This window comes from Girardinichthys multiradiatus, chromosome 15, assembly GCF_021462225.1.
Source record: "Girardinichthys multiradiatus isolate DD_20200921_A chromosome 15, DD_fGirMul_XY1, whole genome shotgun sequence".
NCBI lineage: Eukaryota > Metazoa > Chordata > Actinopteri > Cyprinodontiformes > Goodeidae > Girardinichthys > Girardinichthys multiradiatus.
This window is the reverse complement of record NC_061808.1, coordinates 19,138,090-19,165,733: the sequence shown is the minus strand read 5'-3', so window position 1 is coordinate 19,165,733 and position 27,644 is coordinate 19,138,090. Positions and strand designations below refer to the sequence as shown.

Sequence of the window (27,644 nt, the reverse complement as noted above, 5' to 3'; positions counted from 1 at the left end):
CAATTAAGTAAGTGAGTGAACATTTCAAATGCAGCATTATAAATAGACTAAATTTATAATGCAGACATGGTTTAAATATTTATAACTTCTAAAACGTCTTTAAGATTGGAGTGTTGGCAAAAGTCCACTTTTGTTTCTTTCTCTATACTGTTGCCTGGTGAATTGATCTGTGGTTCATCAACTTTTAGACACTACAGGAGTTAGTACTGCAGGTAAATACTGACTAGTCAAAACCTCTTCAACAGAACAGCAACTTACTAAATTGCAACTATCCCTTTAATGAATTATTTTGGTCAGCTGCTGACTCATTTTCTGGTAGGATTATTTTTTACACTTTACATGTGATGTAGTTAGAAAAGTAAAACCTTTACTTCTGTTGAGAATTTGATGAATGTATTAATGTGTAGTTATCAATCATTAATCCAGGACACATTCTGTATTTACAGAGATTTTTATTTTCAGCAAACAAAGGAAGATCTCGTCACTGACTTTAAAAAAAGCCATGATCAGAGTGACCCAGATCAGGTGTGGCAGCAGCCTGATAAATCAGATCATTACACTTTATTTTATGGGACTGTCTTTTTTAATATAATATAAATGACTGTGTGCATATTTGACTTTTCTTTGACAGTCTCGCTGATCTAATCAGTAGCATCGAATTTAAACATGCCATTTATTTACACGCTGATGGTTGTCCAAAGAACCAGAGGCTGCAGCTGGCTCATATTTATCAAAGCAAAACTGTCTGACATGGTCCAAATGTTATTTTAAACAGACATGGGAAACGTCAGAAAAATCGGAAAAGAAAAATAGCAATTCACTCTGGGGCAGCAGGCTTGGCTAAATTAGCTCTGACTCTTGCTTGGTCCACAGCGTCCAAAATATTCTTGCTGTCCATGGCCAGGATGTGTGCAGCAGCCAGCATCTGTTTCTTGCACTCCTCCTTTAAAGAGGTGATGACGTTCTGCTGGGCCAGGCGCATTTTGCTGATCAGCTCGGCCATGTCATTGTTGAGCAGCTTCTGGGTACCTTCAATCTGTGGCGCCAATGAAAAGAAGGAATCGATCAGATAAAACAAAAGCTGGCCTCATTTAATGTTCGTGCTTTATTTACGGAGTCCTGCATTGAGATTATCAGTCCTAAAACACCATGCTTTTCCTGTGTTTGAAATCCTACTGTATATTATACTGTACCTCAGTCCTGACTGACTCATGTAAACTGGGCAGCACATCATCCACACTGCGGATCAGATCTCTTAAGGCCATCCCAACAGACTGTGAGCACAGATCAATAAAGAAAATGAATCAGCTGTATGACTCATGAGGTTTTTCTCCACATTTTAAATTGGCTAATAAAACAGCAACAATCTACAAAGTGAAGGTAGAGGGCACGTAATATGTCTCAGTGTACCTTGACAATGATGATGTACTGTTCTGGCTGCAGGTCAGTGATGTCATTCTTCAGTTGGACAACAACTTTGACCAAGTCCATAACATACTGATATACTTTATCATCAGAGCGGTCAATCTCTGCAGTGGGAGCAGCCTAAAGTGGAATTTTAATCATAAAACTATTTGTGGTTTTTACAAAAAGTAGGAAGAGCTTATTATTTAATTTGCTTTGAATGATCATAAAAAACTTAGTAATGGCACAATTGTCTAACTACCTGTGCTTTGAGTCGTGGGGGTTTCTCGGGCGGTGCTGCGTGAGAAGAAAGATCCATTACAAAACAAAAAAAGGAATCAGAGTTGTATGTGAACAGTAATTTTCTTAGTGCTTACCGTGCTCAGTTTCGGCTTTGGTTGGCTACAAAGAGAAAAACAAATATGTATGTTTGAGTACCAGATAATTCTAGAAAGTAAACCAGAAAAGTAAAGTCTAAATGGAAGCAGCATCTGATATATGCATTAGAGAAGAACAAAAACAACTTTTTGTGATGTTGTCACTTTTGTAATTATACTGGCTGAATCTATAGTTCCAGTCCTTAAAGCAACATCTCCACAAGTTAGTATATCGAGGAAAAGTTAAAGATTGGAAACTCATGGTGCCGCTCCCTAATCAGCTAATTAACTCAAAATACCTGCAAAGTTTCCTAGTCTCCCAGTCTGGGTCAGTAGGCTACACAATCATGGGCAAGAGTTCTGACTCGACAGATGTCCAGAAGGATTGTAAACCACAAAAGGCACTTGCTAAAGAAGCTGGTTGTTCACAGAGTGGTTTATCCAAACATATTTAAAGAAAGCTGAGTGGAAAGAAAAGGTGTGGTAGGAAAAGGTTCACCAGCAACAGGAATAACTGCAGTCCTAAGAGGACTGTGAAGCAAATTAAATTCAAGAATTTGGGGAAGCTTCACAAAAAATGGACTGAGGCTGGTGTCAGGGCATCTAGATCCACTCCGCATAGACGATTCCCACACCTGGCCTACAAATGTCTTACCTGGGCTAAAGAAAGAAAGAACTGGACTGTTGCTCAGTGATCCAAACTCATCTATGCTGATGAAAGTAAAGTTTGCATTTTCATTTGGAAATAAAAGTCCCAGAATCCAAGTTGCTTGAAGTCCAATGTAAAGTTTCCACAGTCAGTGATAATTTGGGGTACCATGTCATCTGCTGGTGTTGGTCCACTGTGTTTTTTGAAGTCCACAGTCAGCGCAGCCACATACCAGAAAGCTTATTACTTGTAAGTATCGGAAGAAATTTTATTTTGTTATACAGTGTTTGCAAAAGTAGTCACACTTATGAACTATTTTACATTTTGTCAAGTCACAACTACAAAATTCAATGTATTAATTTCAATTTTCTGTTGGAGACTTTCCAAATCCAGCACATAATTATGAAAAGGAAGAGAAATAAATGTATATATTTTTTAATCTGATAAGAATGGAAAGTGTTATGTCTTCAGCCTCCTTTACTCTGGTTATCCTAAATACAGGCAGAAGATAATGTTGTTGAGATGCATAAAGCGGGGTCAGGAGATAAAACTATTTTGAACTTTCACCAGAGTAGCCTACTGTTCACTCCATCATTCAAAAATAGAAAGATTATGGAATGAGTGCAAATCTACTTGGCTATGGCCATCCACCTAAACTGACAGGCCAAGCAAGGGTAGCATTAATCAGAGAAGCAGCCAAGAGGCCCATAGTAACTCTGGAGGAACTGTACAGCTCAGGTGGAAGACGATTTGCAAAGGACAACCCTTTTTCATACATTCCACAAATATTTACTTTATGGAAGAATGGCAAGAGGAAAGCCATTGTTAAAAAAAAAACAAAGAGTAAGAAGCCCCTGTTTGTACATTGCAAAGAGCCATTAAGGGGTCACAATAAACATGAAGTAGAAGGTGCTCTGGTAAAATCTAACCACAATTGAACTTTCTGGCCTAAACACTGCACATCAGCCTGAACACATCATCATTGATGTAAAACATGGGGGTAGCATTATCATGCTGTGAGGATGCATTAGCAGGGACAGGTAAACTAGTCAGAGTTGGTCTGATGATGTATGGAGCTGCACGCAGGACAGTCCTGGAAAAAAACCTGTTAAAGGCTGCCTAAGATTTGAAACCAGAGCAGAGGTTCACCTTCCGGCAGGACAAATCGCAGCCAGAGCTACAATGGAATGATTTAGATCAATATTGTTGTATTAAAATGCCCCAAAATCCAGACCCAAATCTAATCTGCAGTAAGATTTGAAAACTAGTTTTCATAAACACTTCACATCTAATCTGACTGAGCTTGAATGATAGTCAAACCAGCTGTAATTTTAGTAAAAAGTTATTTCTCTTCTTAATTATGCACTATTTTGTCTAGTATATAACGTTAACATACTTTCTCAAGGAACTGTAATTTCACATAAATATGATAATAGACCATCTGCTAAATTAATTTAATCTCACTGAAATTTAATTTTGTACACAAGGACACCTACCCCTGGATTGGCAGTGTCATCTTGTCCCATGGGGTCCTGCAAAAGAACAGGCAGGTTCATTTTACTCGTTAAAGACACGGGCCTCTCTTTTGTACTGTCATCAGGGGAACATTCAATTTAATATTAGTGGGGTGTCGAGGTAGAACACAAGTTTTGATTATGTTTAAAGGTGCCTTGTTCAGCTCAGGTTCCAGGGTAACATTGAATTGGTGAGCTGAGGTACACAGGGACACAGTGAGGGGCTTGACAAAAGCTAATGATGCTCTATTTCCCACCAGGAGTTTCTCCTCCTTCTCCAGCCACTTCTTATCCACTATCATCTGCTCCTTCTGCAGCCGCAGAGTGTCCTGCATGTGTTGTCGTTCCTTCTGCCACAGGCGCTGAGCGTCCTCCCTGCTGTTTGGTTCCATTCGCAGAAATTCACTCTCCTAATCCAGAGATTATAGAGTTTATTTTAATTCTTAATGAGTGACAATTAAAGTATGCCAGCTGACAGAAATAAGCTCAAAGATTTTGATCTAAATGTGATCAAAGGTCTTACCCCCATGCTGCGGCGACGGGGGGATATGACTGGCAGCGCAAGCGTGTTTCTGGAGTCAACTGGAGATTGGTATTCACATGGGCTGGCCAGGTCAGGTGAGCTGGCACACAGAGCTTCATTCAGCTGCACAGACACACAAACAGATCAGTCAGACTGAAGAAATCCTGTAAATATCTGAGGTTACTTGCCCTCCGCACCTGAATATGTAGACCGATACTGAGAGTGTTCCCAAACCGGCTTGGCATCGCCCTCGATGGCTTTAGTAAAAGTGAAAAAGGTAAGTAAATGTATTAAATCAGACCTGTGTTCTCATAATAAATACATTAATACTTAATAAAATAAACAAGGTTTTGTACCTTAGGAGGAGCTTCTGCAAAGTTCACCTTTGGTTCAGGAAATTTGATGACACGTGCTCTGTCTCGTTCTCTCTCTACATCCTGCTCCTTCTCCATCTTGTGGACGTCACTAAAAGACACATTTGGATCATGTCTTTATAAACCAAAAGGACCTCTCAAATTTTAACTTAAAATATTTTTTAAAAGATGATCAGATTTACACACAAATATACAACTGTTAAAATAAAAGATTTAAACTAAATGAATGAGTCAGTAAAATGAATTAATAATCCAAGATTATACCCAATAAACAGCTGCATCGATTATATTTCTTAAAGATTTAGCTTCAAGACACATATCTTAATACATTTTCCCATCGTTGATCTATTACTGTTTCTCTAAACTTATCTTTCATGCGCAGTTTTTTTTGTTCAAAAAATAAATATGTTTAATTGAATGTAATAAAACATATCTTTATTTTTATAAACAATGACAGGTATTAATATCAGTATTGAGAAGGAGATCATGACAGAATGAGTCTTTGTTTTTGGTAGGGTCTTTTATAACATTTTGAAATAAATACCTGATCTTGACCACAAGCTCAGTGAAATTGGGTCTCTCTACGGGGTCATAGGACCAGCAGCACGTCATGAGTGAGTAAAGAGCAGGAGGGCAGTTGTCTGGTTTGGGCAATCTGATGCCCTGCTCCAACTGGTTGATCACATCTCTGTTCCCCAGCCAGAAAAACGGTTGCTGCCCACGGCTCATGATCTCCCACATACACACAGCTGCAGAGCGGCATACAGATAAGACATAACTGAACACAAGCTCAGATATATAGACTCTGTAATCCATGAGATAGGACAACAAAGAAAATTGTTAAGGGTCAAGTATATAAATTGGAGGATTATACAGGAAATCTAAGTGTCTGAGCTCACCAAACATCCAGACATCGCTAGCTGAGGTAAAACGTCTGAAGTTGATGGACTCTGGAGCCATCCACTTGATTGGTAATCGAGTAACAGAAGCTTCAGGGAAATCATGTTTTGCCGCATTATGCAAAAGATAAAAGTTTATTTTGTACATTGCCTTCTCGAATCTTCAATAACCTCCCAGATCCCCTGATAGAAATCTTTATATTGTCTCTTCTGCTACCTTTGTAGTATTCTTCATCCTCGATGTATCTCGACAGACCAAAGTCTCCGAGCTTCACACAGTCTGGGCTTGCAACTAGCACGTTCCGAACCGCAATGTCTCTGAAAGCAAAGCAAAGAACAAAAGATGGAAATTCTGATTTATCTACAGTGCCTTATTGTCTCATTTAGAGATAATCCAGTTAGGATAAGAACTTTAGGGCTCTTTCAAGATCTGTTCATCTAAAATCTAATAGAATGTCGGACTTGAGGGACTGTGGACTGAGGTAAGGCCAAACACACATTTTTTTAATTTCCTAAGGTTATATATTATATACATATACAACAGAAAAACAGAGAGTTTTTTTTAGTGGCTATAGGGACTGATCAGTCTCTAGGCTGAAGCCACAGTGCCCTCTACAGACATAAATGGACAAATAATTTATTATGTTTTAATAAATTATAATTCTTTATTTAACAACTGCGTTTTGATAATTTTCTATTCTAAATAGGTAGCATGTGAAATAAACACTCCATAAAAGAAGATTTTAATATAGAATAAAGGCATCAATACTTGAGAATTGGTGGTTTTTATTTATTTATTAGATTTCATCCTGTAATTATTTTTCTTCTGTTTTCAGTCATATTGAGAAAATATTCATATCTTACAAGCTTGTGAGGTAAGAATACCAAATATAGACTACAATGTAACTATGTGAAACAATATATGTTGCAGGAAACCAGCACTGTATATCACCCTGAACACAGTCTCTCCACTGTGAAACATGGTGATGGCAACATAGTGCTGTGATGATGCTTTTCTTCAGCAGAGAGAGGAAAGCTGATCCGAGTTGATGGGAAGATGGATGGAGCAACATACAGGACCTGGAAGAAAACTTGATAGATGCTGCAAACTACTTGACTTGAAACCAGGGCTGAGAATCAGCTTCCTCAACCCCACATAAACAGCTGTGGAAAGAGTTAAATCAAAGCATAGTGATGTATTAGAATGGATCAGGCATTGTCTAGACCTAAATCTATTGTGAATCTGTGGCAAGACTTGAAAAGAAATGTGTGCTTAAAATCTGATAAAATGTTGAAAGATTCAATGGGTATGAACGCTTTGGCAAGGCACTGTAGGCAACTCTTAATACAATTACCTTTGATGCTGCTTTTCTCTTGTATAGCATTGTGGGTTTTATCCTATAGGTTATTGACTTTTTGACTTTCCAGTGAATTTTTTCCTGTCTTATTCTAACTTTCTGATATTCTGAGCATGACAGCATGTGCAAAAATGACACTTGTAAAAACGTTAAAATCCACTAACTGCATGCAGAACTAGACCTTTCAGACTTTTTATGAAGAAGAACCTGGTTTTTTGTTAATTGTTTAATCCTTTTCTCACCTGTGAACCATGTTGCACCCTCCGAGGTAGACAAGGGCTTTGCAGATCTGCAGGCTGAACAGCACCAGGGTTGTGTTCGTCAGCTTGCTTTGGTTCTGAGTAAGGTAGTTACCGAGCTGTGAAGATGTCCATTAATTAATCAGTTTAGATAACGTTCACCTATACAGCATCGTTGGCAAAACTCTGTTGGATTTAACCACACGAGCAGTTTAACAAAGAAGCACTGACTAGGACAAACCTCTCCATACTGGTAAAGCTCCATAACGATCCACACAGGATCCTCCTCTATGATTCCAATCAGCTTGACAATGTGAGGATGATCAAGGTTCTTCATAATAACTGCCAAACAAAGTTCATACTTAATAAATATTGCTCTCATCTGCACTGCTTCTTCTTTTGTTTTCACCTATAATTTTGGCCCTCGTACCTGCTTCACTCGTAAATTTCTCCATCACTTCGGATGAACAATCCTTGCAGGTCTTGACTGCCACATTAACCCTTTCGCCATTCTGTCCAAAACAACAATAATCAAATATGTTTCGTGCTCCAAATGTGTCCCCTTTTGCAGCCTCTGTTGTGAAGTCTGGAAAATTACTTACAGCTTTTTTGTACACTCCATCGTAGACTTCTCCAAAGAAGCCCTCACCGAGGATTCGCCCCAGAACGATGTCATCTCTATCAATCCCATACTTCACAACTACAGAGTGATACGAATATTTGTAATAACTGAAAAGAAGCTTCATCTGCTTTCATCCTAAAAGAGTCATGTGTAGCAGGTTCAAACAAACCTGGTTTAGACCTCTCGTCAAGAATCTCACAATAAATATCCGAACCTGGAAATGCAAAAAGAGAAACACCTCGAATAAGCATATTTCTAAAAGGATTACACAGAAAAATATGTGTTGGAGAAAATCTGAAGCTTTTGGCTTACCCATACTGTGTCTGGCCGAGCCGCGGTCTATGCTTCTCGACAGAATGAACAAAACAAGATAAATCATGTATTTTTAATAATGGCTCCTCAAAAGAGATCCAGTAAAACAGCTCACCTTGTAGGGAGTTCAGGTAGGGACACCCGTGCAGACTTGGGATCTAGTTTGGAAAGGATTTAAGAACATTTGTTTGAAGAGCTTGATTTACAGTTCATAGAGAAGGCTTTCATAATATCGCTGTTCCCTTGGAGACAATAAACACACCTTTGTTTTGTTGGTAAATAACACTGTCATCTGTGTCATTTTCCAGGCGGTAGTATCCATCAATGAGGTCCATCATGTTCTCTGCCATAGGAACTGTAGCCACACTGATAGACAGGCTCTGTTAAACAGGACAACATACAAACGCAAGCTTTGGTAAATATCCTTGGAGTCTTTCCCTGGTTGCTTTTTTACACAATAATGTGAGGAACCTTCAGAGACAGTTTTTTGCTGCACTTACTTGTTTGGCACCTTCAACGTTGATGTTTAGAAGTGCCTTACCATCGCTTTGTGACAAGCACTGGATTTTCTTAATCTGTTTGAAGTCAGTTAGGAACAAAGCCTATGGCACAAAATGACAGGAAGGCCCATTTATGATGAAACTTGCTTGACATTATTAATGAAGCACTTTAAAATAAACTAGGGTTCACAAAGTGACATACATATACAAATTAACGTAAAACAAAAGAAAACCAGATAAATTAAAAAGACAAGTTAAAGTAGACATAATTTCATAAAAATGTTAAAATAATTTTAAAATATGTTAAAATAGAGCCAACCTCTCATGATGTGCAAAAGGCTTTAGCAAATTAATGTGATTTAAGAAGATTTTTAAATTTAAAGAGTGACGAGGCTTGTCTGACATGCAAAGGCAGATCATTCCACATCTGTGGGGCAGCTACCACAAAACCCTCTAAGTTTACGATTAGTTTTTGGGACATTAAGGAGCTGCTGGTCAGCAGACCTTAGGGAGCGGGCAGGAGAGATCTCACAACAGCATTTATCTGGCTCTCAAGTTTTAGATGTGGATCCATCTTAACTCCTAGATTTTTGATGATCGGGCGAACATACTGAGCCAAATTCTCAAGATCTATGGTGAGGGCCTCAGATGTGCCACCAAAGACCATCACTTCTGTTTGTTGCTCGTTTAAGTGTAGAAAGTTTAAAGCCATCCAGGACTTTATGTCATCCAGACATTTAAACAGAGAATCTAGTCAGTAATCCTTATCGTTTAGACATAATTAGGTGTATACTGATGTCTGTAAACGAGTTATTTCTTCTTGAGATATTTGTAAGGTGTCACTTTTACAAATTTAGTCTGAATGTGCAGCGTTTGAGTCATAATTTCAGACTTTTTATCTGCTTTTTGTCAAAGAAAAGCACAACAATGTGTAAATAGGAGCTGATATATTAGGCTATATTTTAACATACTGTATATTAGTATACACAATAGGAGATAATTAAAAAATGGCCAAGATCTTACAAGAAATGCTACACAATGATGGAAAAAATTATGCTTATAGAAGCATCTTCCACCATCATAATGAGTATTTTTCAAAAGTTGTTTTTCACAAGAATTTGACAAAGGAACACCTAGTTTATGCTGTGAGTATAAAGTGACACCGAATTATTAAGTTGTGAACTGCGGCAATTAATTAATTCCCTTTTAATCTGTGTGAGCTGAGCCTTTAGTCACTTCTTGTGAAGTGTGAAGCAGTACATTACTGTTTCATCCCAGCAAAACTGAAAAACACAAGAGACACGTTTTGTTTGACTATTTCTTCAACCCTCTTTCTTTAATTAATAAAGCTTAGAGCTGCTAAGTTAATTTGGTTACAATTTAACAGAACACACAACCTAGTTGCTAAACAGTCGAAAATCTTCATGCTGGGACAGAAGAAACTATATTACTGTTTAGCCCCTAAACAAAGTCGGAATGGAAACTGCTTTCAAAGGATAAAATGTGTTGCCAAGCCAAGTCAAGAGAACTAACAGAACAAGCGACAAAAGTGAAAACAGTATGCTTACAATGACCTGGCAGTTAGAAAATAGCTAGATATTTATATTATGAAGCAAGTTAGGCATTGTAGAAATAACGTTTCCGTTTCCCTTACCGCTGAATCCTTTTGGGAACGCTGGCGAATACCCCTTCCTCCAATGACCAGCTCCACAGACAGACTCCAACCTTGCTGGTCATGAACACAAAGGTTTGTGATGTTAACTTTAACAATTTGTGTTTGGAGTAACTGACAAATACAGATTTTAGGACTTATAAGAAGTTAATTATAGGGGGCCTTACAACTCACCACTAGTTCACATGGAAAGACCTCCTCGTCATAGCTGATAAATGCCCTGAGGGTCTCGAAAAACTTTATCATACAGTCGTCCTCCTTAAGTGTTGCGTACTGTTGAAATGTTTGCTGGATCATCTTCCGTAGCTGCCTAGACTAGATCACAATCACAAACGATCGTTGTAAACATCTAGAGTACTTAATTTATGTAAATGACACAAATCCAATTTCCTGGTGCCTGTGTATAATGAGCATGTATTAGGTTATCAGGTTTACCTTCATGCTGTTTATCAGTTGCTGAGGGAAAAAAAGGTCCAGGCCAACTTCTTTTCTAAAGGAAACATACATATACTCATAAAAATGTAAAACGTTGACTTAGTAATGGACATAGCTGAAGTCTGGGTTAGTTGTTTTTTTTAATGTCTTTCAAGGATGTAAATGGTTTTGCAAAAGTAACTGTTTTACATTTTGTCAAGTTACAACCACAGATTTTAATGTATTTTGAGGCAATTTTATGGAAGAGACCAGCTCAAAATAGTGAAACTGATGTTTTTTTTAAAATTTGTTTTAAAATATAAAAAACAAAAAAAGTGTGTGATGCATTTTTATTCAGTGCGCCTAAGTACCAAATTTGTAAAACCACCTTTTGGTGCAAGTACAGCCAGAAGTTTTTTGACACACCTGGGAATGGGAGTTTTCACCCATTCTCCTTCACCAGCGCATCCTTCCTGACCAGCTCTCCAGTCCTTGCTTAACAAAAGCATCTTCACAGCATGACATTGCTGCCACCATGTTTTACTGTGGCATTCTGCATGTATGCCAAAAAGTTTTATTTTGATCTCTTCCAACCAGAACTACTTCTTCCAAATGTTAGCTGTGTCACCTATATCCCTTGTAGCAAAGTACAAATGATACGTTATATTTCTTTCAACAAAGTCTTTGTTCTTACCACTCTTCCTCAAAGCTCAGAACTGTTGTAGAGGCATAAAGCTGTGTTTGAATAGATTAAAATTGTTATTATTGTGTTTACCATTATAAGATGAATTCTGTGAATTCTTTCTTCTGTGCAAAAGGAAACAGGCCAGTCTGGAAACAGATTACATTAGGGAAAAGTTCTTGGCGAGAGGTAAAGACTAATGGGTTTGTTATTGCAGGAAATCTTGTGATGCCCTGATTCTGCCAGGTCAACGTGACATTAGAAGTTTTGCATCCAGATAAGTAATGAGAATGTTGTTATAAACTGTCCCATAGGCCAATCTGATGTTTTCCAGATGTTTGGCTGAATGTGTATTCTCGGAAAAATAGAGAAAGCAATGTTGTGGATGCCAGATGTATTATGTAAATGAATATGGTGTATTTCAATTGGTCAAGAGAATCCAAATACACACCAATGCTTTGTATCTGTATAAAAACCGTCCCGTAAAGACTAAACGGGGGGGGAGACTTCTGGAATTGTTGTGAAGACGTTGTTTGTGTGCTTTGAATAAAAGTTCCCCACGTGAGGACCGTGGGTTGAGAGAGGGATATTCCTGAGTACTGTGATAACTATTTAGCTCAGTGATTTGACCGCCCGCTCCTAAACTGTGGAGTGCAGGACCGAAAAGGTTAAGGGTATGAATACATTTGCTAGGCACTAGCTATTTGGCTTAAATTCCTATTTCTCCGAATATTTATTTTTCCTGGAGGTTTTCTGTTCATGTTTCTGTATACTAACCGAAGCAAGCTTGTCTTGTCTTTTTCTGGAATTAATGTTTTATTCAGTCTTCTCCAGATAAACTGTTTATTTTTTTATTTTAATTTAAAAATCTATGCACGTCTTATTCATCGCTTCTCTTCTTCTTTGTACTCGTACTCTCACACGTACTCGTCGTCTTCCCCTTTATCCGGGACCGGGTCGCGGGGGCAGCAGACTCAGTAGAGACACCCAGACGTCCCTCTCCCCAGACACCTCCTCCAGCTCCTCCAGGGGGAGCCCAAGACGTTCCCAGGCCAGCCAAGCGACATAGTCCCTCCTGGGCCGTCCCCTGGGCCTCCTCCGAGTGGGACGTGCCTGGAACACCTCCCGAGGAAGGCGTCCAGGAGGCATCCGGTATAGATGCCCGAACCACCTCAACTGGCTCCTCTCGATGTGGAGGAGCAGCGGCTCTACTCCGAGCTCCTCCCGGATGGCCGAGCTCCTCACCCTATCTCTAAGGGAGTGCCCGGCCACCCTACGGAGGAAGCTCATTTCAGCCGCTTGTATCCGGGATCTCGTTCTTTCGGTCTTGACACAAAGTTCATGGCCATAGGTGGCTTCTTCTTTGTATTTCATTCCATTCTGTTGATTAAAATATTTAGTGTATAAGTTGCACATTTTTCACAGTCTCCTTTGTTGTTGAAGTTTGTGGGGTCTTTGCCCCTGTTAGACCAGCTCTTGACCCTGTTTCAGCTAAGTAACACCTCTTTCATGCTTGCTTGCCAGATTTTTTCTTGGATTTAAGAAAATGTTTTTTCACTTGCCTGTCTCTGTTACCCATCTGAATGCACACGTTTCTAACATTCACAGGGATTTTAACAAACTGAAACCTTACTTTGGACAACTTCAGAGCCATTTTATCTTCAAATAAACATAACTTTTATTTGAGAACAGATACAGCACAGTGTAAATACTTACTCTAGCAGCTCAAAGTTAGATTTCTTTTCAAGGCCTTTTGCATTCATGTCTTTATAGAACCTCCTGTAAAACAGAGTGACATGTAAGCATCTGCCAGTTTTTTCAACTGAAAATAGTTTTAAACAACTCATGTACGTACGGGCTGAGGGATGCAGTGTCTCACCTGATTTCCAAACAGCCAAGCTGCAGGGCCATTCCATCGCTGACCTTGCTGGCATGACTCTGCATGTAGTCACTACGCACCTGTAATGAAACATAACCCGCTGTCACTCACAGATATGGAAACATGTACCCTAACTGAACAAATATCATATCAGCCTTACACAACACAAACATTGTAAATAATTTGTATTCTAATAATATTAAAATAATTTGTTGTTTCTTCCCTCAAGTGTAGGTGACGACATTAATTTCGTAAAAATACAAAATACAAAACCTTGTTTGACTAACTGACTATTCAAGCTCAGATGACAACGTATTGGCTTCCCAACCTTCAAATAGGTTATTTCACAACATCTGAGTTTTAAATGGCAGATGTATTTAGAAGTCACACCCCACACAGCTTCATCGTGTGACATAGGCTGATTGTGGACCTCGACAAGTCTGGTTCATCCTTGGCCACAATTTCAAGATGTCTAAAGGGGATACATTCATCTGTTCAAAAACTTATGCAAGTAAGAACATTATAGGAATGTCCAGGAAGGAGATGGGTTCTGCCTCTCAGGGAACGTGTTTTGAAGAAGCCAGCATAAACTGGTAAGAGAAGGTCATTAACCAGAGTGACAGACATGAGTTGAAAGGCCAATCAGTGAGGCAAAAGCCATTACTCCGGCAACAACTTAAAAATCCAGATTACAGTTTGCAGATGTGTAGGGACGAAGAAATAATTTTTTGGAGACATGAAATGTTTGATAATAATGAATATCTGTAATCTGGATGAAAAAGGGGGAAGCTTGCAAGCCTGGGCCCCCCTCTCATCTGTCAAGTACAGGGGTGGCAGCAACATGTGGGGTTTGCTTTGCTACAAGAGAAACTGGTGTACTTTACCAAAAGGAGAGCATCATAAAATTATGTGGAAAAATTAAAGCAACTTCTCAAGTTGCTCTACATTAACCAAAATGTTAAAAGGTTGGGTGCAATCTTCTAAACAGACAATGACCCTAAGTATAATGCAAAATTTGTCACAAAGTGGCCTAAAGACAATAAATTCAACGTTCAGGCGTGGCTGTCACAAAGCCCTGATCTCAACCCAATTGTGGGTTGTGATCAGCTGAAAAGGTGTTTGTGTGAGCAGGACAACCAACAAAACTGACTCAGTAACACCAGTTCTGTCAAGAGGAATAGCCCAAAGTTCCAGCAAACTATTGTCAGAAGCCTGTTGAAAATATTCAAATGTTTGAACTAAGTCATAAAGTTAACACTATCTTAAACTGTAAATATCTGGTTTTTCAAAATGCGTTTTCCTTTGAACTGAAAACTAGTTACCGTGTATTTTGTATATGTATTTATATATGTATAAAGAGAGAGAATTAAAATCAGTACCTGCTGGTAAAAATAAAGAAACGTGGATCTGTCCTTTTTAAACTTCTCCAGGAAGTTGACTGGAATGTATCTGATCCTAAGGTCGTACCTGCACCCAAGAACACAAGAAACACGCTAATATTAGACATTTGCTGGTGCTTTATCTCAAATCACGGGAAACATCTTTGCAACAATAAACCCTAAAAGTCTATCTGGACCTCCACTCAGCCTCCACATGATGACTCTCGTAGCGTTGTTCAACCTCACCAACAGTCAGAGCTGGATGCAGCCAGTGAAGTTCTTCAGACTTTAAGTGCTTCAACATAAGACCATAACATTTTGAGAGTTCAACGTTAGGCCCCAATCGACCACTGACCAGGATTGAGCGTATAATAGCCTGAGGGAAAATAAAGGAAATCACTGTTATTTTTTAGTACAGGTTTCAACAACTGTTAACACATTTAAATAAAATTTATAAATTAAATAAATTATAAAATTTTAACTATAGCAGCATAAATAAAATTAACATGCATGTTTTCTCATTTCTTATCTTTACACCTTCTACCAGAATTTGTTATGAAAGCAATTACAGAAAAATATCGATATCCTCAACACCACCTTCTGACACTTCTTCTGTACCTGCAATAGCACACTCTCACCTCTATTTTCCAGGAGCTGTCACATTTTACCAGCTTAAAGTTCTTTCCCAGGTTGTTGTTTGTGCAGAAGCACACTTTAAGGATTTTTACTGGCCCTCCATCCCCAGTGAACTCGGTTTCATGGCTGGGGTCTGTGCTACTTTGTCGTGGACTGGCTCCTTTCCAGGCCAGGGTGTCACCAGACATCACTTCGTACATCGTCACAAAAGGGTTGGTGTCGTCATGCACACATTATCCTTTCAACCAAATGAACAAAAGAAAATTTAACTAAGGAAATCTGAAAGGTATTTAACAGAAATAATGAGGTTTTTAAAGACTGCCATTAATAACAAAACAAACTGTGTCAACTTGCAACAACAAGGTCACCAGAGGACATTGTGTTTTGTGACTTTATCATACTACTACAGTCATGTTTCATATGCTTCACTTTATACTGTATTTATCATCTGATCTTGTGCCCCATGGGTGCAATGATTCATAACTTTTGATTCTAAGATCTGAAGATTGCATTCTTCTAATATTTGTCAGTGTGGACCTCCAATATTTATCAAAAACGGATTCAACAAGAAAACTTAAATCTACAGATGCAACTGATGCATCACTGTTGAAACTGCAATTAGGAAGGGGCTGCTTTTATTAAAAATAAAATGATGCACACTACAAAGATGATACAATAAACCACCAGCTACAGTGGTATTGCAACAGCAGTTCTACCATACAGTTCAAAGCTATTGTTAGCTTAGCTTACAGAGAAACAGCAAAAGTTCCAACGTGACATTTTTTTTCAAACAAAATACATGTGGTATACAGTCTCAATGGGAGGTATAAAACAGCATGTGCATTTAAACACTAAAATTGATCATCTGTGCATTTTTCTCAACATCAATCTGTAGTCATGCTGTGTTTCATTTGTTATTGGAGGTCTGAATTTCTGAATTCCACATTCAATCAACTAGAATGACTTTGCAATAAAAACATGACTGGGCTTTCAGGGCCAAAAAATAGAAAGCACAATCTACTGATAACTAAACTACTGACACTGTACTGCAAAGAGCATTGGGACACTGACCTTTAAACACACATGTACTTAAATGGTACCCAATTCTTAATTAATAGGGTTTAAAATGGAGTTGGCTTACTCCTTGAAGATATAACAGTTTAAACTCTTTTAGTAACACCTTCCACAAGGCTTAAAAATGTGTTTATCAGATATTGATGCTGGAGAAGAGGGCCTGGCTCACAGTCTTCAGTCTAATTCATCTGAAAGGTTAGATTGAGGTCATGGCTCTGTGCACACCAGTCACCTTCTTCCACACCAAGGTCACTCATCCATGTCCTTAAGGAACTTGCTTTGTGCACTTGTGCACAATCATGTTGTAAGAAGGAACCAAGCCCAACTCCTGAAAAACAGCCCTACAACATACAGGTCCTTCTCAAAATATTAGCATATTGTGATAAAGTTCATTATTTTCCATAATGTACTTTATCACAATATGCTAATATTTTGAGAAGGACCTGTAATCCCTTCAGCACCAAACTTTACCCATGACAGGATGTAGTCAATCAAGCACTGTTTGCAACTGCCAAACCCAGACTCATCCACTGGACAGCCAAGCAGAGAGGCATGGTTCAAAACTTGAGAAAACACGTGTACTGCTCTAGATTGTGATGTGTTTCGCAGCCCATTTTGGATTGCGCTTGGGGATGAAGCTGCTCGGCCACAGAAACCCATTCCATGAAGCCTACCATGCACCGCTCTTGAGTTAATCTAAAAGCTAAATAAAGTTTGAAGGTCTGTAGGTATTGATTTTACAGAAACACAAATCTCTTCACATTATGAGCCTCATTATCAAACGATCCTGCTTTGTGTTTTTAGGCGGTCTGAAACTTTGCGGCTGAGTTGATGTTGTTGGCAAGGTAATTGTTGTTAACGACGCACTATTGTTAGGGGAGTCTAATCTGTATGTGAATTTAAACGTACAGAATGGCACATCCCAAACAGCTTAAAACCTTAAAACCTCTCCTCACTAACTTCGAATTGAGAAAGACCTTCAGATGAAGAGTGAAACGTCCTTAACTACAAGAACTGAAGTCCATTTGTTTTGCTTTTTAATCTTTTTTGGATTTACTTACTCTTGTGTACAGAAATGTGAAGACAGCGCAGGTCTTGTGGGATAGGCACGTTTAATAGGTTATCAGAGGAAGAGATTCACAAAGATGGAAAATTAAGACCCTGCACAAGTTTGCAAGTGCCAGCTTATCCACATATTTAAATTCTACTTTAGTATTAAAACTAATTTTCAGCACACCAATAAACATTAACAATGTTTTGGAGAAAAACTAAATTCTAGTTCCTTCTATCATAAAATGAAATTGAAAAAGACATTACTATATCTAGTGTAATTTACTTTCATAAATTTTCTGTTTATTTCTGCAAATTTTATCACATGAAATAACTTGAAGATTTATTTATTTCCAGCATAGAATGACAGTAAACTTTTTGGCCTTAAACTCTGTTTCCACCAACAGCCTCTAAAGATTTCTGAACCTCTATTCCTGTAGGAGAAATGCATCCCAGCAACGCAAGATTACCCTCTGACCAACTGGTTTAAATAAACATGACTATCTGTGCCTATAAATGATCATAAATCTTTATCATACTGCTACACAAACACACATCTTGAAACCATCAGCTTGGATTGTTTTCCTAAGTCTAAAAACCCACCTCCACTGAATGCAAAAGAGAAATGCTATTAGAAAAACAGCAACTTTAGGAGTCTCTCTGCCTGAAAACTCCCTGCTACTCTTTGACTCAGCATGTTTAAAAACAATCTTGCAGAGATATGTACCCTGATCACGAGATTTCTGCCAATTACCCACCTTGCAACCCCGCTGGTGGGGAAGGAGCCCTTTTAATGTCATAACTGAGGAGCTCCATGCTGTTAGGCTGCTGTGAGTGTGCTGAATGTAGTTAGTTTCTCTCAGGGCTCTTCCACCACTGTTAGGTTGTGTTTGGTTAGCCTGAGGCCACAAATTCCCCAGCATGTAGGCGTGTTTTGGTGTGCGAGTGTGCGTGCAACGAGGAAGAGGGAAGAGAGAGAAAGGCTGAGAACATGGGAGTAAAACATGTTGCACCATCACCTGGGTGTGAGTGTGATTCAAAGTGTTTAGAACATAGACAAATCTGTTCTGTCAAAATATTCTGCATACTCAAAGAGAAAGAAAGATAAATTGTTTACACAGAGCAGAACAGAAACAACAAAAAAGTGGAGTTTATTGTATGAATCACTGGCCTTTTTAAAATTCAGTTTGCAAAACTAAGCATGGGCTGCAGTTGGTAGCACTGCTGTTTTGCAGCAAGAAGGTCCTTGGTTCAAATTCCAGCCTGGCGTCTTTCTGCATGGAGTTTGCTTATTCTATCTGTGCATGTGTGGGTTTTCTCCAGGTACTCCAGCTTCCTCCCTCAGTCCAAAAACATGACTGTTAGTTTAACTGATTACACTATAACTAGTGACCTGCCCAGGCTAGAGATAGGCAGTAGCCCCCTGCCACCCTGCAAGGATAAGCGTGTAGAAACAATGGATGGATGACGAAGGAACTAAAACTTGACAATAGATAAAAAGGTGGGTTCTAATGCTTTTCTGTACCTATTTATTGCTTATCAACAAATTTGCATGTCAGACAAAGATAACACGAGAACATGCAAAAAATAAAGATTTCAATTTTTTATTTAAAAAAAAGCTATCCAAACCAACCTTGGCTCTATGTGAAAAAGTAAATGTCCCCCTTCTGACGTAATCATTTACCAGTGAGTGACCACATTTATATGGAATGCTGAATTACAGTTCCTTAGCCAAACCCGGACCTGATTACAGCTATAGCTGTTAAATCAAGAAATAACTTCAATAAAACCTGTTGAAGACAAAACAAATCTCAAAAAGCAACACATCATGTCAGAATGTAAAGAAATTAAAGAAAATGTGAGAAACAAGTCATTCATATCTAACAGTCTGGAAAGGATTAAGTAATAATTTCTAAAACTTTGGGAGTCCATGAAACCACAATGAGTCATTATTCACAAATGGAACAACATGGAACAGTGGTGAACCTTCTCAGGAGTGGCTGGCCTACTAAAATTACTCCAAGAGCACATCAACGACTCATGGAGGAGGTCACAAAAGAGCCCAAAAAAACATAAAAACATATAAAGCACTGCAGGCCTCACTTGCCTTGGTTAAGGTCAGGGTTTATGATTCAACAATAAAGAAAGTCTTGGCAAAATTTGTAAGTGGAAGAGTTCAAAGGTCAAAACCACTGATGGCCAAAAGATCACAAATGCCTGTCTCACATTCGCCAAAAATAATACTGATGATACCAAGAAAATTATGTGGTGAGACGTAGGTGTTCATCCCCTAAAATTTGGTGTTAAACTATCACAGTACTTCAAAAGAAGAATATCATATTAGTGGTCCTTGTGTGAAGATCTGGGCCTGCTTCATAACTTGTCATAATTGATGAAACCGAGAATTCTGCTCTCTACCAATAAATCCTGATGGAGAATGTCAGCCCATTGGTTCATGACCATAAGCTGATGCTGTAGCCTGACTGTAAACCCTCCAATGTGGCTGAAGGGAAATATTTCTGCAAAGAAGAGTGGGCTAAATTTTCTGCACTGTCAATTAAAAACTCACACACTCTTTATGTGTGTTGGAAAAGGGCAAATACCCTAGCCTTTCTAAGCTGTTACAATAACTATCAAACTGAAGGACCAAAGAGCTTCATGGCCCTTGGTTACTACTTCAATGTACTCTATTGTGGTTATCAGACTGGGTTATACTTAAAGCAGTTTCAGATCACTTACAGGTGAAATTAGCAGTTCACAATGCCATACAGTTGTCAGGTTTCAGTTTTGTTTTGGTGTTATTGTCTAATGTTCAGTGTAACGTTCAGGATACCTTTACTTGTGAAGTGTTTTGTGAAGTCAGTTCTTAGTCAAGTTTATCTTCTGCAGCCCCTGCACAGCTAGTCACTCTCCCACCCTGTCAGACTGGGTGGTTTTCCTTGAAAGACATGGCTTTTTAATGGTGAACAAAACTATGTGTCTTGAAGTAAATTATGTTCCACCAAAACCTTCCTATGTGTCTGATACAGTAGTATATGTATTGTGAGTCATGTTTAGACCCACATAACACTTTTTTATGCCAACTTATTTGGGAAGATGAGAAACAGTGTGACACATCAGCATGTCTCTCCTTTACTTTGATCAACAGTTAAACACAAAACTGATAATGAACTTTATGGTGCAAACAACAATTTGTTCTGTTAGTATGCCATGTTTGGTTTTCAGTTCTGGTTTCTGTTTCAGTGGGTCAGCAATGTAATTTGGTTTTCCTTGAAGGAAAGTTTTTTTGTGTTTCTGTAATGAAGAGCTTCATTACTTATGCTGGTACACTTAAAATGCTGTTTTGAATATTGCTGAAAGAACAAATTACACTGTGAAAGAGATTGGAGTATTTTATTCTTAGTTTGTGGGTGTTTTAGGCAGCTTCTTCTCAGCTGGTACTGATGATGACCTGTCCTGTTAAACAAACCAAACAAATGGATAAAATACCAGTATTGTGACCAGTCTTTGGAATTAATTGTTTTCCAGTGTATTGTTAAACAAATGACTTACCTCTGTCTCCTCCTCTGTAGGGTGTTTGGGCTAAAAGATTCCCCAGGGGTCTGAGCACCTTTTAAAGGTTCTGAAAGAGACCATTATAAATTGAAGGGGAGGAGTAAACTGTATGCATTTTAGTGTTTAGTGTTGAAGACTTAAGCCTAGGTAGAGACTTGTTTTAGAGATGTTTAGTAATAATGTTTGTTAAATAAAGTGATGTTTTAGCTACATTGTATGTATGTTAGTGTATATGTTTGTTTCGCCTGTCATGGTAGGTCTGTTAATGGGAGAAGCTATAAAAGGCTGCCGGTTAACAAACTGACGGTGGCTGTAGCTGTGACCATGTGTGACTTGTGTAACAGGGTCTTGTACCTGTATGTCTTCAGTGTTGGTGAATAAACACCCAGTGGGCCTGCACCTTTTCTCTGCCTCCTGCCTTAATCAGCTGCCAAGGGCCATTCTAACAGTCTCCCTTATTCATCTGCCTCAGACATTTCTTATTTGTAAACATGGTCAATGTATTTTTCTTTTTCACGGATTTGGCAAGTTGTAGCATGAGACACGGGCTCATAGAAGGTAAATGCACCCTAAAAGAGAAGTAGAATGTGCTCTCACTTTCTACAGAAAATCAAGTTTTAAAATGTAATATTTAGAAAATACACAACTATTTTTATGTTCACTTTAATCGTTGATATATAGAATAATCACCCAAGTTAATTGGGAATAACTGACTAGAGTCTAGATTACTGTTTGTGCTCATTAAAAATGGATGTAAGCTTTTTCAACCCTTTTGTCAAAAATTGGTAAACAAGTATAAAAACGTGACCTGTTTTTAAAAGTAGCTGCAATTTCTTAATTAAACTGGATACCATTCCACTAAAAATGAAAATAAAATAGGATTTGGATAACTTGGCTTGACCTATGAAAATGTTCAAATGACACATGAGCTTTCTAAAGTATGATGTTCAATATACAAACGCGTGCAAAGTAACACTAAGCTGAACAGTTAACCAGCAGGAAAATACCACATACATAAAAGTGAAGACAATGACCTAAAATGGCATTTATGTCTGGATTTTTGCATATTTTAATTCTATCTTAATTTATTTTTCCATGGAAACAACAGCCAGGCACATGGTAATTTACATATCATTCAGTAGAGTAACAAATGTTCACTAAAAAAGTTTTTTTTTTTTCTTATGAGGCCGGAGTGGTGTGAGGTAACTCTTTCAACATCTCACTACTACACAAGCGTCAGCCGGAAAATGAGTGGAAATATTCATCATCCAGACATTTTGTATAGATAATACCTCCCCATGTACTTCCTCGCTGTATAGTCATGTTGTACTGAAACATGCAGTATCTGCTGGAGGGTAACTGTGACAGATGGGTGAAATTCGACAGGGGCCGATGAGAGAGGCAGAAACATTAAACAAGACAGCACTTGAGGAAAGAGGACGCTCATGTATACAATGTGCGGCAAAGCATGTGTTGGACCACGATCTTGCAACACACACAACTAGGCAACAATTGAGTAACTTTTAACATGTGTTTAAATGTAATTTAATAGAGCTATTCCATTGTAGCTCGGGCTGTAGTTTTAAGGTAATGTGAGACAGTAAAGGTTGAGACATAGTTTGATAACATTAATACTGCTTTAAACTTCTCCACAATTTTATTTTGGACCTGTCTCATCTGTAGTTAGAGGTAAAAAACTAAGGGTGCTAAATAGAAATGCATACCACATTTTGTTTTTAGATTTCTGTGTGAACAAAAAAGTTTAAAACCCATGTACTTTCTGTCTTTTTTTTTACAATTATGCACTACTTTGTGTTATAATAACACATATGACTTTCTGAAAATACATTAAAATTTAAGGTTTTAATTTTTAAAAACTTTGATAAAGTCAATACATTGCAAAGCACTGTAAAAAGAATGCATGTCTCATCTTCTTCATCTTTTCCCTCATGCGATGTAAAGCATCTATGTCTTTTATAGTTGCTCTAATAAACCTGCACTTAAGAAACCTTCACTTGATCAAGATAATTTACTAAATGTTTTTCTAAAATTCTCATAAAAAATAGTTGCTCATCAAGTTTGTGAGCATTTACACAGTGATCTGTTTGAAGAGTTTCAGTCAGGCTTCAGAGCTCATCATAGCACTGAAACAGCTCTGCTGAAAGTCACTAAAATATTCTCCTGGCCTCAGATAATGGACTTGTGTCTGTACTTGTTCTGTTAGATCTCAGTGCTGCATTTGATACAGTCGATCACAATATTCTCTTAGAAAGGCTTGAATATGCTGTAGGGATCAGGGGAACAACGCTAGGCTGGTTTAAATCTTATTAGTCTGACAGATTCCAGTTTGTTCATGTAAATGATAAATCATCTTCAAATTCCAGGGTTAATTGTGGAGTACCACAGGGTTCAGTGCTTGGGCCAATTTTCTTTACTATGTATATATGCTTCCAATAGTTAAAATGATTAGGCAGCATGGAATAAATTTCCACAGTTGTGCTGATGATGTTTTACTTATCCATAAATCCGGATGAGCTCAACCAGTTAGATAGACTACAAGCATGTCTTTAAGACATAAAAACTTGCATGACTTTCAATTTTCTGCTTCTAAATTTAGACAAGACAAAAGTTGTCGTCTTTGGACCGGAGTCTTTGAAAAAGAAACTGCTTAATCATTCAATTAATGTCGATGACATTAAAATAACCCCCGGTAATAAAGTAAAGAACCTTGGTGTTATTTTAGACCAGGTTGACCAGGGCATGTCAAGTATTCGGCCCCCTTGAACTGGTCAACCTCTTGCCACATGTCAGGCTTCAAACATAAAAATATAAAATTATAATTTTCTCTGAAGAATCAACAACAAGTGGGACATAATCGTGAAATGGAATGAAATTTATTGGATGTGTCAAACTTTTTTAACAAATAAAAAACTGAAAAGTGGGGCGTGCAATATTATTCGGCCCCTTTACTTTCAGTGCAGCAAACTCACTCCAGAAGTTCAGTGAGGATCTCTGAATGATCCAATGTTGTCCCAAATGACTGATGATGATAAATAGAATCCACCTGTGTGTAATCAAGTCTCCGTATAAATTCACCTGCTCTGTGATAGTCTCAGGGTTCTGTTCAAAGCACAGAGAGCATCATGAAGACCAAGGAACACACCAGGCAGGTCCGAGATACTGTTGTGGAGAAGTTTAAAGCCGGATTTGGATACAAAAAGATTTCCCAAGCTTTAAACATCCCAAGGAGCACTGTGCAAGCAATCATATTGAAATGGAAGGAGTATCAGACCACTGCAAATCTACCAAGACCCGGCCGTCCCTCTAAACTTTCATCTCGAACAAGGAGAAGACTGATCAGAGATGCAGCCAAGAGGCCCATGATCACTCTGGATGAACTGCAGAGATCTACAGCTGAGGTGGGAGAGTCTGTCCATAGAACAACAATCAGTCGTACACTGAACAAATCTGGCCTTTATGGAAGAGTGGCAAGAAGAAAGCCATTTCTCAAAGATATCCATTAAAAGTCTCGTTTAAAGTTTGCCACAAGCCACCTGGGAGACACACAAAACATGTGGAAGAAGGTGCTCTGGTCAGATGAAACCAAAATCGAACTGTTTGGCCACAATGTAAAACGATATGTTTGGTGTAAAAGCAACACAGCTCATTACCCTGAACACACCATCCCCACTGTCAAGCATGGTGGTGGCAGCATCATGGTTTGGTTCTGCTTTTCGTCAGCAGGGACAGGGAAGATGGTCAAAATTGATGGGAAGATGGATGGAGCCAAATACAGGACCATTCTGGAAGAAAACCTGTTGGAGTCTGCAAGAGACCTCAGACTGGGACGGAGATTTATCTTCCAACAAGACAATGATCCAAAACATAAAGCCAAATCTACAATGAATGGTTCACAAATAAACGTATCCAGGTGTTGGAATGGCCAAGTCAAAGTCCAGACCTGAATCCAATCAAGAATCTGTGGAAAGAGCTGAAGACTGCTGTTCATGAACGCTCTCCATCCAACTTCACTGAGCTCCAGCTGTTTTACAAGGAAGAATGGGCAAGAATTTCAGTCTCTCGATGTGCAAAACTGATAGAGAAATACCCCAAGAGACTTGCAGCTGTAATTGCAGCAAAGGTTGGCGCTACAAAGTATTAACACAATGGGGCCGAGTAAAATTGCACGCCCCACTTTTCAGTTTTTTGTATTTTTTTAAAGTTTGACACATCCAATAAATTTCATTCCACTTCATGATTGTGTCCCACTTGTTGTTGATTCTTCACAAAAAAATTGAATTTTATATCTTTATGTTTGAAGCCTGAAATGTGGCAAAAGATTGAAAAGTTCAAGGGGGCCGAATACTTTCGCAAGGCACTGTATGTTCCTAACATACAGACTGCAGGTTTACTGGTGGTTCCTAGAGTCTCTAGAAGTAGAATGGGAGGCAGATCCTTTAGTTATCAGGCTCCTCTCCTGTGGAGAGGCCCTGTCTTTCAGTGTTTAACCTTGTCTCTCCTAGACAAAGCTGCTGACTGAGCTTCTACTGTGGCTAACTGTATGTGCTCTCTTTCATACTTTAGACTTGAAAACTGCCTCAGAGTTCATCAGCTTAGCTGTCTTTCTCTCGTAGATGATGCAACTAAAGAAGCTACAACCAGTCATGTTTTACTTCTCTTTCCCATAGAAAGTACTCCTGGATCAGAGCTTCTTTGTTCTCTTTGTGTCCCTGCTCTGTTCTCTCAAACCCCCAGTCGGTCGTGGCAGATGGCCGCTCACACTGAGCCTGGTTCTGCTGGAGATTTCTTCCTCTTAAAAGGGAGTTTTCCTCTCCACTGTCGCTACATGCATGCTCAGTAAGAGGGATTGCTTCAAAGTCAATGCAAGTGACTGGCCACTGTCGCTACATGGTCATTAACCAGGGGTAAATGCTGCAAGTCATTTACTCGATGCAATCTGCTGAGTTTCCTTAGATAGAAATGCTTTTCAACCAATTTGAGTAATAAACTGAATATGACCGCACTGTTTGATAACGAAGATCAATTGGAATGTATGTACCTGAATTGGAATCTGTGTGATTGAATTGTAAAGTGATTTGAGACAACTTGTTGTAAATTGGACTATATAAATAAACTGAAGTGAATTGAAACTTTAGAATTTAAAAGTTGGCAGATCTGATTTTGAGAGAATCTTCAATTTAGGGAGGCGTAGGACAACCTAACATGACTGTTTCTGAGCAACAATATTTTTCTTCATCTGGTTAAAGTGTATCTTAATAATGTTAGTGTTATTTTAGGCATTGCAATGAAATTGATGATTCTTAATTATTTTTTAATTTCGAAATACCTATGGATAAAAATGCCAGAGACAAGCCCTATCTCTCTGTACTGCTCCTCTTTCTAGGTACAGTTCAGTGTTGCAAAGAAAAACACGTTGCAAAAATCTGTTAAGACATGCATTCCGGGTTGTACAAGCATCTGTTCCACCCTGACGTGGAATCAGATGGTGCTTCTTGGTACTGGTGCTGTTATTCATGCCTTATATCTCACCAATCAATTTTTACGTTTTCTGTTAAACCACATCTCTTCTGCTTGTACATAAAGTAGAAACTCGTAAAATTCTAGAGTTAACCCAGATTAAAAACCATGCATACTTAACTTTCAAAGCTAAATTCCTTATCCTTAAAATAGAGCTGTTATTGTGAATGCGCATTTCCAAACCCGGACAACCCATTCAGACACGCCTGCGCTTGGAACAGATAGCAGGGGGTCTGTGTATCGCAACATTACAACCCCAGGGCCTGGAATGCGACTGGCTGCCTCCTCACCTGCACAGACATGCTGTGCATATGAACAAAGTTCTCTCTGAGAGGAGAAGCAAGCGCCTTCAGGTTCACATTGTTCTGTTACAATAAATAATACTTTACCATTACTAACACATCACAGGCTGCAACGCATGATTCCGCAGTTTGCGATCTCCTGAATAAATTAACATTTAAATTAAAAAAAGAGTATAACAACAACGCATAAAACCAAAACATCTCAACTGTTATTCCTTTTTACTGGACGTCCATAAACTTGGGCCCATTTGTAAACAACATTAAGATGAGATTCTTTTCGTTGGGAGAAGCATAAACAGAGCATAATCTCAACACTTACCCGATTTTGCTGAACATTTCCCAGGATAAAAGCTTGATAAAAGTATAAATCCCTCCAGGAGCGATCAAGCCGAACAGAGTGTCTTCTACGCTGTCAGAAAGTGGAGCAGAGGGGGTCAGGTGGCCACTCCCTCACCTTCTGCAGTCTTCAGATAAGGTGACTCTACTTCCTTATTTCAGGAATCAGTTTCTTAACTGAACACAACAGGATGTGGCTTTATTTACACCGCAAAACTATCCAAGTGCAAATATTTTCATCTTACTCTCCCTATATGTTTTTCCTACGAAGGAAGTATTTCTATAATAAGTACGAATTATTTTGTAATGTCTCAATACTACATGAAAAAAAAAAATCAATTTCATTTAAATTTTGA

At 38.6% G+C, this 27,644-nt stretch overlaps 1 protein-coding gene across 1 annotated transcript; it reads right to left on the bottom strand.

Annotated features, from left to right (window-relative positions):
• Window positions 1-435: 435 nt before the first annotated feature.
• On the bottom strand, window positions 436-27,419 carry ptk2bb (protein tyrosine kinase 2 beta, b). Its single transcript, XM_047387634.1, has 31 exons — window positions 27,272-27,419; window positions 15,436-15,671; window positions 14,995-15,173; window positions 14,798-14,885; window positions 13,419-13,498; window positions 13,256-13,318; window positions 10,879-10,933; window positions 10,618-10,758; window positions 10,426-10,500; window positions 8,772-8,873; window positions 8,534-8,651; window positions 8,387-8,429; window positions 8,272-8,303; window positions 8,129-8,173; window positions 7,940-8,037; window positions 7,768-7,849; window positions 7,579-7,679; window positions 7,341-7,456; window positions 5,958-6,058; window positions 5,741-5,830; window positions 5,386-5,590; window positions 4,824-4,932; window positions 4,665-4,724; window positions 4,468-4,590; window positions 4,202-4,354; window positions 3,927-3,962; window positions 1,782-1,806; window positions 1,667-1,701; window positions 1,411-1,545; window positions 1,194-1,274; window positions 436-1,036 (listed from the first exon to the last, which is right to left on the bottom strand). The coding sequence occupies exons 2-31, from the start codon at window positions 15,631-15,633 to the stop codon at window positions 818-820; spliced, it is 2,988 nt and encodes a 995-aa protein (XP_047243590.1). The 5' UTR covers window positions 15,634-15,671; window positions 27,272-27,419; the 3' UTR covers window positions 436-817.
• Window positions 27,420-27,644: the final 225 nt, after the last annotated feature.

Bases quoted from the DNA above. Each gene is read 5' to 3' on its own strand.
- ptk2bb (XM_047387634.1), bottom strand. From the start codon at position 15,633: ATGTACGAAGTGATGTCTGGTGACACCCTGGCCTGGAAAGGAGCCAGT. The intron at 13,319-13,418 runs GTGAGACACTGC...TCTGTTTTACAG, and splicing joins CTTGGCTGTTTGGAAATCAG to GAGGTTCTATAAAGACATGA. The intron at 1,807-3,926 runs GTAGGTGTCCTT...TTCTCTTTGTAG, and splicing joins ATGACACTGCCAATCCAGGG to CCAACCAAAGCCGAAACTGA.